Source organism: Pieris rapae, chromosome 5, assembly GCF_905147795.1.
Source record: "Pieris rapae chromosome 5, ilPieRapa1.1, whole genome shotgun sequence".
NCBI classification, from domain to species: Eukaryota; Metazoa; Arthropoda; class Insecta; order Lepidoptera; family Pieridae; genus Pieris; species Pieris rapae.
The window spans coordinates 8,939,666-8,953,278 of NC_059513.1; the positions used below are offsets into that span (position 1 = coordinate 8,939,666).

Genomic DNA, 13,613 nt, shown 5'->3' on the forward strand with positions numbered 1-13,613 from the left:
TCCGTTAAGTGACATTTATGTATCGTAAAGAAATTGAATTATAAGTACCCATTTTAATAGGTTTTGAGTACCTACGATCGTTAATAAGGTTTTGTTTGATATGGAAATATATATTTCAGTGCTTCCAAAAGGCCCAAGCGATGTTTTGGTGAACTCGTCGAATCAGAATCCTCCGCCCGCAGCCAACCGCCTCATCAATATGACGCAATATCCGTGAGTGTATACCAATTTAGCCCCTATATTTAATAATAACATGACTTGTTTAACGAAGAAATAATCAAAAATGTCGTAACTTTTATGATTTTGACCACCAGTTAAAATACCGTTAATTTTATATGTAACATATTTTTCCGGAAATTTCTTAACATTTATATTATCGTATGAAAATGTAGTATTCTGATTATTACACAAAATAATCGATAAGATAAATGCTATCTTTGAAGCAGTGTGTGTCTCGTAATGGAAAACAACGGTGACATAAAAGTGGAGTTAAACCAAACACGTGAACACGAGTAAATATTATTTGCATTTACAAATTAACGTCATTCAATTAACATAGTGTATGCGCAAGCGATGTTTATTAGTGCATTGTGTTCAGTGTCCAATGGGCTAGAAGCTATATATCGTCATAGCAATAAATTTATTGCTTTTTTGTATATATATAATTTGTCTTTGTAAGCTCTGATTAATAAATGATGTTTTGGCATCAATTCGGATAAACAGTTAATATATTTAGATTGTTCATTTTTTTATACATTTGTCTTGAACGAGTATTTGGTCACCCTCAACGCAGAGATTTTTAATAAAATACATTTAAAAGAATAACCTCGTCCAGGCTTCCAGAATATATTATTATAATAGAATATAAACACATGCATTAAACATTACCGGCGAAACAATAAATTTCTAAATATGTACGTACGTAAATTTATTTCTTTTAACATTACAATAATAAACTGTATTGATCCGCTTTCTGTGTGCCTGACACAAGTCAGATTTTTAGATATAAGGCCTGCCGATTTTCTTGTATGTTTTACTATTCGATCGAGAGTTAAATACACACATAGACAGAAATTCTACAGAGGACAGCCGAGGATCGAACATCACAACTACTCGCGTCCTAAAGCCACTAGGCTAACACTGTTATTATACTATGTATTTATGTAACAATTTGTCTTACAAGCAGTATGAGCAATGTTGGCCTAGTGGCTTCAGCGTGCGACTCTCATACCTGGGGTTGTTGGTTCGATCCCCGGCTGTGCACCAATGGACTTTCTTTCTATATGCGCATTTTACATTTGCTCGAACGGTGAAGGGAATCTTCGTGAGGAAACCGACATGTCTTAGACCCAAGAAGTCGATGATGTGTGTCAGGCACTAGAGGCTGATCGCCTTCTTGCCTGTTAGATTTAAAAATGATCATGAAACAGATTCAGAAATCTGAGGCCAGGACCTAAAGAGGTTGTAGCGCCACAGATTTATTATTTGTCTTACAAGTCGTAAATGTTAACAGATGGCACCATGGCGCGATATCCCGCGAGCGCGCGGAAGCGTTGCTCTCGGGATCGCCAGATGGCGTATTCCTTGTGCGCGAGAGTACTAACTTCCCCGGAGATCATACACTCTGCGTACGTTTCAGAGGACGAGTGGAACATTACAGGTGTGGTTATATTAAAATAAATGTGTTTTTGTAATTCAATGCTATAATGACATGTGAACCAAGACAAAACAATTAATATCTGCTCCAGAGATCTGTAACTTCCTATAGCGACAGCAATACCGATCACATCTTTTGTATGTAATCGCAGTAGTTCTCTCAATTATTATAGTTATTCTAATTATAGTTAATTATAGGTCTGATGTCCCAACCTAGGGCTCCCGACGTAAAAAAAATCTATCAGAAGTTACAAAGTAAGGATATTGTACCTTAACTTTTCCTCACTTGTCTCTATTGGATAGTTACGCCACATATACTATGTGCCGATATCTCATATCTATGAATAATATGTATGAGTCCAGACTAATTTGGTAATTTTTTTTATAAAATGCACTCACTGACACATTCCATACGAAATCTATTTTTACTACTGTCATATGATTAAAGAGATTTTTTTTCACATTTGTTATTAATTTTAGAATATTTAATTTCAGAGTGAAATGGGCGACAGTACCGGATAGTCAAAACCAACGGCTGACGATTGATGATGAAGAGTTCTTCGACAACATGACGGACCTTATACATGTAAGCTTTGAACGGTTCATTAATAATATTCTCACATATTCGTAGACTAGATCTACGGCTAGCACTTATTTGTTTATGTATATTTTTTTTAAATGTTAGATGAATTGACTAACTAAAAAAAAAATTGACTTTTAAAAAACATATGATTTGTGCTTAAAATGTAATGTATCAGAACTAAAATTTTCAGTAACACGTTTTAAAGTATTTAATTGGCATTTATAGCAATATTAGCTTTATTAGAAATTACATATCTTAATATAATTTCAGCATTACCTAAAAGACGCCGATGGGTTATGCACAAAGCTAGTCCGCTGTCTGCCGAAAGCATCTCCGAATGGTGCCAACAATAACAATGTCATGCAACCGCCCTTCTCACCGCTGCCTGCAGTAAGATAACTTTTTTTACTTAAGTTTTCGCAAAAGTGACAGTTATTATGTGTATTATGTTAGTAATCATGAGTTTTGAGGAATCTGATAATTTTAAAAATTGATAATGAATGTACAAAAATATGAGTTCTTGTTGAACAATGATATATGAGTCTGCCAGATTCCTTCTTGTCGCATCTGTAGTTTTTATCAACTTAAAACGGGAAGATGTTTATAATTTGAGGAGTGATTTTATGTAATGATATGAAACATAAGTTTAGTTTATATTATTAACCTAGTTCCTAGAAAAACAGTTTTTTTGGTTTGTGAAGACTGGTAATCTCATTGCACCCTAATTGAAAGTTTACGGGACTTAATACGTATAAAAAATTTTGTGTACAAAATAGGTTTAAATTTTGACATCCACAAAATCTCCATAAACAGGGTTGTGTTTCAGCTACTAACAAGTTTTATGCTAATTAAATAGTTTTTGATTTACCACCTAATAAAATATTGTAGTTCAATGGATGGATGTAAGTGAACACAGCTTTAATATATTTATTTTCGTGGGTACAAAAAAAATAAATAAAAAAAAAAATTAAACTCGTTTGCAGCAACCGCCGCCATACCCAGCTACGCCGAGCGTGTCGCACGCCTTGAGCTCGGGCCATTTCCCGCACGCCTACAACACCCAAGTGCCCACCGACCAGCCAGACGGAATCATTGCGCCGCAGAAGTTTGTCGATGCCCGTATGTAATTTTATTCTTGAGATAAATATATAATATTAAAGATCTATTATTTGATCTATGGGGCCGTTCATAAAATACGTTCGCATACAAGGGTGGGGAGGGGTCTGGCTGAGTGTGACAAGATGTGACAAAGGGGGAGGGGGGGTATAGGGCAGCGTGACGTTCGCCGTTTATTACATGACATGAGCGCTCACAACGGGTTTCTTTTTCCAATACTTGAGAGAGTAACGTTTCCACGTACCCTGCGCTCTCGATTCAGTAACAAATGAAAATACTATTTCTCTAGAATTTATCATACTCAGCAGGGGGGGGGGGGTTCTTAGTTTTTGTGACGAAATATTTCTAGGGGGGGTCACAAAAAGTGTGACACAGCGTGACAATGGGGGGGAGGGGGTCAAAAAAAGCTGATTTCAGTGTGACGTATTTTATGAACGGCCCCTATATATAAAGACCGGCAACGCACTTGTGAGCCTCTTGGAAATGTCCTTCCTATTACTTAAAAAGGTGGTAATTTTGATGCTCAAACTCGAAGCTTAAAATAACATCATTCATAGTAAACAAGTACAATTATAAACTTCAATAGAAAATATGTTAAATAGGTTTTAAATTTACATTTGCTACCAGTCCGCAAGTCAAGGGCGTAGAGCGGACAAGAAGAAGTGGCAAGAAACTGCTATTATCTCTTAAAGAACTAATGTGATATCATCATGAAAAATCGTTGTTGTATTTAAATTGTTTTCTAGGCTGGATAATAGCAGAACGCGATTTGGAGATTCGTGAAAATATCGGCAAAGGTGAATTCGGTGATGTGATGCTGGGCATCCTTAACGGTACACAGAAGGTCGCTGTCAAGATTCTGAAAGATAAAGAGGCAGCCAGCAAATTCCGAGCTGAAGCCAGTGTTATGGCGTAAGTGCTTTTCTAAAGTTTAAATCAAATGTATATATATATGTTTCATATTCTGTAACAACATATAAGATATTATGTTTACGTGTTACAATATTGTCTCTTTTAATACTTAATCTAAAACGTATTAATTTTTTGTAGGAATCCTCGAAATTAATTTCGGTTTCAAGTATTGACAATGTGTGGGTAATATGTGTAAAAAAGTTAATAATAACTGTTGACGTAATCACCAAATAAGATAATCAAAGACTCCCCCTCCCCCCTATAGTGCCTACGTAACACTTGAACGACCCCTAAGTGAAGAGATAAATTATTTGTGCCAGATGATTCCTTTAGAAATATGACTTAGGGTTGTTACCGTGTTCGTAAATGATTCCCTATTTCATAATTGTATACGTTCATTCCAGGTCCCTTAAGCACGAAAACCTGGTCCGTCTGCTGGGCTGCGTGGTGTTGAATGGCAGCACTTGCATCGTGACTGAGCATTGTGCGCAGGGCTCACTTCTCGACTACTTGCGCAGTCGCGGACGGCACTACGTCACTCAGAGGGATCAAATTGATTTTGCATAGTTAGTATATACCTTAAAACATATATAAAGAGAGTCGTGTAGTTATGTACACGCTTTAGAAGTTATATAGTATGGAAAAAAATAACTAAAATGCAGTAGTGATTAACGATAAATATTAAAATTAATCAAAAAGATTTTATATAAATAAATAAATTATGAGTAAATACTATCACCGTCGTATATGAAATTGATTTTAAAACACCAAAATAATATTTATTTATTCACACTGTTTTAAATTGTACTGTTACGAAACACGTGTTCTAAGTATAAAAATACTAGAATATACAACTTGAACATAGTTATCGAATTCCAAGCCACCTAGACCTAACTTTACTATATCTAGTTTAGGTCTTAGTTTGCGCGCGCATCGTAAAAATCACTCTCATCATTTTTTTCCATCGCGCCAAAAGAAGTATAACTTCAAAAAAGGTGTTTCAGTTTTGGTTTTTGGTTTCCATTAGAAAAATTGCTATGAAGACCACACCCAATATATATTATACTAGATTAAAACATATTCAAGAGTTACATCCGACATCAGCCAAACTGCTCGTTGTATATTTAAATTACATAACAACATTGATTGTTTTATAACAGTGATGCCTGTTGCGGCATGGAGTATCTGGAGCGCCAACGAGTGGTCCACCGCGACTTGGCAGCCCGTAACGTGCTCATATCTCAAGAGGGAACCGCTAAAGTCGCGGACTTTGGCCTCGCACGTAGTGATGCGACGCCTGACGACCCGGCGGATGCGTTGAGAGTACAGGCGAAGCTGCCCATTAAGTGGACTGCACCAGAGGCTCTCAAGTATAATGTAAGTATATAAGAATTCTACCGGTGAGATAATGTATAGTATAATAGTAATGATAGGCAAAACATAAGTGACGTATGGGGCGTTTTACTTGAAGCTGACAGTGTGGTCGTAGAATTTGTTTATATCATACCTCTAGTGGGTATGAACTAAAAAAAAGCAAATACCTAATACTTTTTTCAATGTTTATTTTTCCAGTTTAAAACATTGCCCTAATTGAAATTCTGATTTTTTTGCAGCAGATTTTCGAATATTTAGTATTTTATTTAAATATCACGCTTTGAAATTCGTATAGATCTTTCTTTTTCCCTTTTTGGTTAGAAAAATAATAAAATTGCTCAAAGTATATTTTAAGTTTCATATTGGGATGGTTACTGATTAGGGAGATAGGGGAACTAATATACATGTATGTTTACATAACTTTTATTTCCAGAAATTTTCCAACAAGTCTGATATGTGGAGTTTCGGTATTCTTTTATGGGAGATATATTCATTTGGGAGAGTGCCATATCCTCGAATAGTAAGTATTGTTACTGTTTGGTTATTTTATATAAGTACCTGATGTTACCCTGCTTAAAAAAATACATTTGTGGCTAAGAGAATTACAATTTAAATTGCCTAAATAAGACAATAAGTCGGTGCTGTGCCCATTTCCGCCACAGAAACTGCCTTTTTTCTTTTGTTGCTTTGAAATATAGGGTATATTACAGTCAGCAGTGTTATGTCAAAAATAACTAAATACCATTATTTGTAAAATATAGCAAATAAGACTTACACAATTTGGCATAACTGGTACTCTTGATTCTTTTTTACCTTTGTGTACAATATGTGTGTAATATTCTCATGAAACTAGCCGCTGGCCGAGGTGGTCCGTCACGTGGAGCGCGGGTATCGCATGGAGGCCCCAGAGGGGTGCCCGGGTGGGCCTTACGAAGTGATGCGGGCTGCGTGGCACGCTGACCCCACTCATAGACCCACCTTCGCGCAGACGCGTCTACGCCTCGCTTCTATTAGGGACGCTGCGCATGCGCACCAGGTATTTCGCGATAGGCTAATTATCTCTTCAGGATAAGCATCTGTCTCATTAACTGACTCCAAAATAGGAGGTTATCAGTGTGACCTGTATGTGGCATTGTTAGTATTATAGTATTTAGAGTATGATTATCTATTTCATTTATGTAAGTGTACATATGTTTGTGTTTAAATTTTAAGGTAAACATTTTTTTATTAATTCAGTTATTATATTCTAAATTTAAAGAATGAAATTTCCCATATTTCATGAAACTCTGTTCAGTAGTTTTCGAGACTTCTACGTATATCATCTACTACATCACTTTACTGAGTAGTAAAAAATAATTAGAATAAATAGGACTGTAAAAGTATTTATTCCTGTAAACCTAACGCAGAGTCGAACGAAGTAGCTTCTTTGTTTGAAGTTTTAAATAATGCCATAATATCTAATTTTAAACATAAGTTTACCACAAGTATTATTACATCAATTTTGTATTAAGATTATTATATAGTCTCTCTTGTTGCAGTGAATAAGAAACAGCAAGATTGTGAAGGTTTCAACATAGTAAAAAATGTACAAGTTAAAATGTGGGCGCTGTGAAGATGGTAACTGTATTTTATATAATTATTAATGATCTAAATAAGTACTAAATTATTTTTTAAATTTTACTTTAGACCTCGTAAATAGCCGATCTAACCGATTGGTGTGATTATCCGGGGCTTTTAGTAAAGATCTCGTGCTATTTCGTTCACTTTTTTTAACAAAAACCTAGAAGTGCAAATTATTTTGATATGCATCTAATATATTAAACGTATAAATACAGTCTATACAATATTCACTAATAATTAAGATAATATAATACGCACTAAAAGCCCATTATTTTCGAAGGCCTAAATTTATTCTTGGATATTCTTGTACATAAGTCTGGGCGCATCAAGCAAAATCTCCTTATTCATAAAAAATAATCAGCAAATTTGATGAAATTTCTCTTTTGTCTCTTTTTGTGAAATGGTGTTTACGCCGTGTTGAAAAGGGACGGACTGTTTTCGTTAAAACTGTGCAATTAAATTGGTTTGTTTTTTTTATGAATAAGAGGGTACATGTTAATTTTATTCAAATAGTGCGCCCATACTTTTTTCACTGACTACCGTACGCCTTAAATGGTACTGTCTAGTCAATATAATGTTTGTAGTGTCGTTTGTATATTGATTACCCAAAAGGGACTGAACATTGTCTCTAAGCACATATTAATTGGCGGACCCATACAAATCTGCCACTGAAATTGTTTCAGGTGATGAGCTAAATATGTCTGTCTTACTTCAATAAATATTTCTAATCTATATTAAAATGAGAACCTAAAGTAAATCTGATAAAAATATATCTTAGTTTTCTATAATAAAAAACATCCGATATGTAATTTTTATGTTTTTCATTAATTAAAAATAAATTGAAGTGGGACAAGAATGTCTGACGTCGGCATTGTTTATTGTGTCCAAATGTATGCTGATTTCTTTGTTATTTCTACTATTGTATGTATTAAGGATTTCATTCCTTTAAAGACTTAAGTCTGATATTTGTTTGTGCATTTTTAGAAAATCTGCGTCGAATGTGATAGATTGGTGTGCACTGTGTCGTAGATGTATATTGTGTGCTTAGTTTTGGGGTAAAATGTTGCATATTATGTCAACTTAAGGTTGTGTATTAAAAATTAAGGTTCAAAAATTCCCTGCGCGCGCGCAGTTTTGTGAATTTATTCAAGTATTAAATTATATTGTCCAACATGACGTGTATATGAATCTCACTCCGAGATGTCTAAGTAATTATTAAATTCTTATATGCTTGTCGTTGTACAAATTTAAAATGAAATTAATATATCTACGTTTGTAAATATATCTCGCTCGTAATAACTCGTATTGCATGTCCAAGTATTGCAAGCATATAAGATGTTTCTCAATTCTGAATTCAGGTTATGCTTTATTGGGAATGCATTCATTTTATTCCTATGCAATATTAGTTTTAAGTGTTATATTGTTTTTTACGGTTTATTTATGAATTGTGAATTGGAGAGCAGTTAACATCCGGAGCTGTGCGGCCTATTGACGAGCCGCAGTAATATTTTGTATCTACCTCGTTAGCTCATACGAAAGTATGTCCTAGACTTTCTCTCACCTTGTATATGTACTCCGAGCCATACTCGTTTATTAATCTCTTATAAGCCATGAACTGCCTAAAATAAAGCACAAATATTTTCTGAACCGTTCGCGGCCTCGTCAATAGACCCCAGGCGACTCGCCAGAGTCATTATTACCAAAGTAAAGTTATTACCGCCACATCTTCCGTTCCGCGTGGAACAAACGACTAATACGAAACTAGTCGAAAGGCTTCCCCCACGACTGAGACAGCAGCTCACACAAGGTTTGGAGGTTAATTTAATCTCGTTTTGTTTTTGTTTATTACTGTTCTATTCAAATGTAAATACGTGTCGATTTAAGGAATAAAGTGTAATATAAAGTAAAGCGGGCTCGGTCGTTTTATTAAAAACCGTCTGAAGTACAATCAGTGACGCAATAGAAACAAGTACCACAACAGCTGTCACAGGACGTCTTGGAATTGGATTTTGGCAAATTGGGCTTTATAGAGTTATTAGACCCCTTTCTGGGGGTTTGAGAATTTTGACTTGTTGCACCGGCACAAGTGATGGATTGATCTGTGTATGTTGATGTCTTTTTATCGGATTGATCTACATCTTGGTCATGCTTGTGCTTGCAGAGGCATATTTTGCGATCTCTAGATTTGGACATTTTAAATCGCACTTTTGAATTCCTTTTTCGCCTTTCTTTAGTTTGTGCCTCGTCGTCTATGGACATTGCGCTGCTAGAATCGATCGTAGTGTATTCACATTTGTTCTTAGTCTTCTTTGGACAAAAACATGCTTTATCAATGTAATCAGTTTGAGAACAAATATTATACTTGGCTGGGTGCTCCACTTGCACAAACGCAGAATGCTTTAATGTAGTTTTGCGCGGGAAAAAATAATGGATATCTGTTGTCGAGGTGACGTTATCGCTATGAAACTATAAAAAAAATGTTTAATAATAAATTAAATCAAAAAAATTTATTTAAAAGACTGATATTTAATTACCTTTTGGTAATATGGCTTTTGTGGTACTAAGTCCAGGTTGGGTTTTGATGCGTAATATGACCTGAGGAAGGGATCTCCATATTGCATATTTTCCATTGCATTTGGAATTGTTCTAGAGAGAAATAGTTAAATAAAACACAAAGGTATGATGTATGTTCCATATTTTAAGCTCTAAAATATCAATGTTCCATGTGAACCTTATTTATACGAAGAAAAGATTGCCAAAGTAGCGAAAGGATAGTAATTTGTACATAAATTGCGAAGACCTTTGAAAGATAGAACTTATGCTTACGGTGTGGACATTTGTCTTATAAACCACGCCTCAACTGGCCCCTGTACTTGCCCGAAAGAGGGATGATATGGGTAGAATCTTCTTTCTCGTTTATGGGTAGGTATGAAGAAGAATTGAACGGTGCCATCGGGAAACATTAGTGATGCAACGTTACCCTCACCAACTATATCTGTGTATGGCAATGCTACAAACATTTGTTTAAGAGTTAAGAATAATCTTACATCGTATACATTGAAATATTCAGTATCTAAGAACATTATAAAGCCAAGACAGACAACTTAGTTTTAATGTTCCTTGGCGCTGGCTTAGCTGTATTTTCAAATAGCGACCGCGACTTTTTGTATTCAATTGCAATTTAGTTATCGAAATATCCTTAGCGCTGTTGTCAGAATTTTCGGAAATACCAAAAATTAAACAATGAAATCGCTACCACTATTCGCAGTACTCGCGCAAAAACTATTTGTAGCATTAGTCATATTTTTACTGTACATGAAACATTTCCTATGACATTACTTACGTGGTGTATAATATGGACAAAACTGTTCATTCTGAAATCCACTATTAATTGGTTGATTAAACTGCATTGTTATAATGGAGTTAACAGCTATTAGTTTTGGTTCACATCTTGTAGCTAGTTTATTATTAATAGTGTGATTTTTGTACCATTTTATTGGTATGCAGTACGGTAATAAGTGTCATTAATGTCAAACATATTAAAAATAAAACCTAAAAAGAATTTAATGAATCTATATCACAGAACAGGAACTCCTTTATAGTGACAGTGCAGTAATCTGAAATACTGCAGATTGACCTTTTCCCAATAGTTGAATGCTAAAGTGCATTTTATAATACTGATACCTCGCATAGAGTTCATATCCTGATAACTTGTTATAAAACATTTTAACACTTTTAAATTAATACACATGCTCTGCAATGCTCATATCCTTAACTGTGTAACTGCAATAAAATTTAATTGTACATCATTTGCATAACAAAAACAATAATGCCCTAAATGGTGGTTTGAGTGACATCAAATAGAACATATATAAAAGGATGTCAACTAAAAACTGCATTTCTTATGTGAAAGTTGACTATGTATTCAGAATTTGTTCTTTGCACGCTAATTGCAAAGGGGTCGGTTGGATGAAATGTAAATGCAACAAGCCTACGAGCACTCGCTGGAACAGATTGCCCCAATACTCCTGCATATATTTTAAATTTTAATAGTCCAGAGTCACGGGCGTAAAATCTAAAAAAATAGAAATAACAAATAAATAATTATAAACATTTGATAGGTGAAGACAGGAAATTTTTGTTACCTAATAGGATATTCTCCATATGCTTTGGGTCTTTCCATAACTGACACCCACTTGTCATCATAACTGAATAGGCCCAGATCCAAGTAAGGGGAGCCACTGTATGACTGTGCACTGATTGGCAATTGAGCTAAAATTCTCTTAGTTGCTTCTGTTTTTCCACCATAAATTGCCCTTACTATTGTTTGCTTGAAGCGCTGCTGAGTTAACCGAGCAAACAGATTATTTGATGGTGAACAAGTAAATTGTGAATCTGCACACAATCTTGCATTTCTGAAGCAATCACAGTAATTTTCAAATAATTGTAATAGTCCTTCAGATGTATTTTCATATACTTCTAATATTTTGCTTTCACTGATATTGTAAATAACAAAAAAAGATGATTGGCTGTTCGGCTCTGCAACTCTCAGGGTTACCACCTCTTCACTAGCATATTTAATAAAAAGATGATCTTCATCCAATAGTTGCATTTTCCACATTCTTAAACTTTTAAACATATCAAAGTATTTATAAAACTTTCTAAGTTCCAATGGGTCCTTTGTTTCATCACTGATAAATTTGGCTCTTTTAAATAGAAAAACCAGAAGTCTGTGTTTTAAACTATTAATTGTTTCTTCATGGAATGGTCTCTCATTTAGTATAGGGGCAAAGACAGAACTTACAATGAATGGATCATCATCATAACAAAATCTTCCTATTTTTCTTATTTCTATCAACATGCCTTCTACTATTTGGAACAGATGAATAGTCTGGTGTTGTACTGAGAGTACAGCTAAGACCTCTTTATACAAGTAAATACCCTGATTGTGTGAAAGATAAATTTTGTCTGTTCTAAAATGTTTAGTATCACATAATTTCCCATGATGTAGGTCAACTAAGTGCAGTGAGTAGTCTTCTAAAGCTGATCTAGAAATTATGGAAGTAGATTAAAATAGTGATTTATGTTAGGTATAATAAATATAAGCACTACTAACCACAGATTCTATATATTGCATTTCAAGTTATACAAATTACCTGTAACATACTATTATCAAATTAAGCTTACTTTTTATACAGTGATTAAATACCTAATAGTTGGTGTAACAGCTTCATTATTGCTGTGTATGTTGTAAAAGTGTGGGCGTAAGTCATCAGGAATATGAGCTGCAGATCCCACAATAACATATCTGCCATCTTCAGTAAAAAGACTACATTCTCTATTTAATTGCTGTTCCATGAGTGGGAGCTGCCCACCATTTCGTTCATGTCTTCCAACTATTCTTTGTTGGCACACATTTACAGTAAATTTAGGCTGCAACAAATTTAATAAAAAATGAAATAAGTAAAAGTGATTTTTATAAATGGATTTAAATAGAATATAAAAACTACCTTAAAAAATCTATAAAATATATGTGTTCTTATTCTGTGATGTGCATCAGCATCTGCATTCAACAGGTCTGAAGGATAACCTGCAACCAAATCACCTGCTGCTGCAGCTCCTCGATATTCATATATCTAAAATTAATGGTTTATGTACTTAAGAGAAAACACTAAGAATGCATCTAAAACCATCATTTTTTAAATACCTCTAGAGATGTTTGATCTGCCGAGAAGGCTATAAAATGTTTGCCGTCAGGACTAAACTTCCGAAGAAAACAAGGCGGCTTTTCTACGTTTACAATAGTTAAATTGGGAAAAACGTTTTGGTAAAATTCTCGCACAACATGGAAGTGTGATCCTGGCTTTCGAGAGCCATAAATTTCTCTGTTCATTAATCTTATTACTATGTTTTGTGGTTTTATCTTTCTGGGTACAATCTTTTCAGTACAAAAGAAATCTTCGTTGAGATTTCCTTCAGGTACATCTTCGTAAAACACATTATCTGGAGATCCTGTATTCATAATAACTTTAGCAATAAGAACATTCAACAGTATAGCGTGGCAATAACATACAATTAGTGGACAAGAAATTTTTGCTTTATAAAATTGCCACGTAATTGATATACATACTGTTTTGTTTTTATATGATAAATAACAAATAATACGTTTTATTTTTTTCTTCAATTTATCCCTAGTGGGAAAGGCAAAGGATAAAACGTTTATCCCTTGGTATAAATAAATAACAATCACAGAGCACAAATTACAATTGTAGAGTAAATTTTAGTAAACGTCACTTAAAAGATGAAACATTTTGCTTTGGTTTTATTTAGAAAAATTCAACACCCAATGTTA

General features: G+C 34.4%; 3 protein-coding genes across 6 annotated transcripts in view; 1 reads left to right on the forward strand and 2 right to left on the reverse strand.

Moving 5' to 3' along the window:
- LOC111003616 (tyrosine-protein kinase CSK) overlaps positions 1-9,174 on the forward strand; it is a 26,794-nt gene extending 17,620 nt beyond the window's left edge. For all 3 annotated transcript variants that reach the window (XM_022274228.2, XM_022274227.2, XM_022274229.2), the window contains exons 6-16: positions 120-213; positions 1,514-1,660; positions 2,152-2,242; positions 2,510-2,629; positions 3,223-3,358; positions 4,102-4,267; positions 4,672-4,833; positions 5,428-5,644; positions 6,075-6,161; positions 6,495-6,677; positions 7,180-9,174. In XM_022274228.2, coding sequence (XP_022129920.1) covers positions 120-213; positions 1,514-1,660; positions 2,152-2,242; positions 2,510-2,629; positions 3,223-3,358; positions 4,102-4,267; positions 4,672-4,833; positions 5,428-5,644; positions 6,075-6,161; positions 6,495-6,677; positions 7,180-7,182 — 1,406 coding nt within the window. In that variant the 3' untranslated portion in view covers positions 7,183-9,174. The remainder of the gene's footprint in view (positions 1-119; positions 214-1,513; positions 1,661-2,151; positions 2,243-2,509; positions 2,630-3,222; positions 3,359-4,101; positions 4,268-4,671; positions 4,834-5,427; positions 5,645-6,074; positions 6,162-6,494; positions 6,678-7,179) is intronic.
- On the reverse strand, positions 8,916-10,713 carry LOC123689221. Of its 2 annotated transcripts, XM_045628457.1 has the most exons (4): positions 10,605-10,713; positions 10,088-10,271; positions 9,796-9,907; positions 8,916-9,727 (listed from the first exon to the last, which is right to left on the reverse strand). In XM_045628457.1, the coding sequence occupies exons 1-4, from the start codon at positions 10,669-10,671 to the stop codon at positions 9,188-9,190; spliced, it is 903 nt and encodes a 300-aa protein (XP_045484413.1). In that variant the 5' UTR covers positions 10,672-10,713; the 3' UTR covers positions 8,916-9,187. The 2 variants fall into 2 exon arrangements, with proteins under 2 accessions (XP_045484413.1, XP_045484412.1); XM_045628456.1 differs by lacking the exon at positions 10,605-10,713 and having other exon boundaries at positions 10,088-10,344.
- LOC111003615 (DET1 homolog) lies at positions 10,388-13,476 on the reverse strand. The gene is made up of 5 exons (XM_022274226.2): positions 12,969-13,476; positions 12,772-12,897; positions 12,471-12,694; positions 11,407-12,309; positions 10,388-11,336 (listed from the first exon to the last, which is right to left on the reverse strand). Exons 1-5 carry the CDS (start codon positions 13,281-13,283, stop codon positions 11,144-11,146), a joined length of 1,761 nt encoding a protein of 586 aa, XP_022129918.1. The 5' UTR covers positions 13,284-13,476; the 3' UTR covers positions 10,388-11,143.
- Between the last annotated feature and the right edge of the window lie 137 nt (positions 13,477-13,613).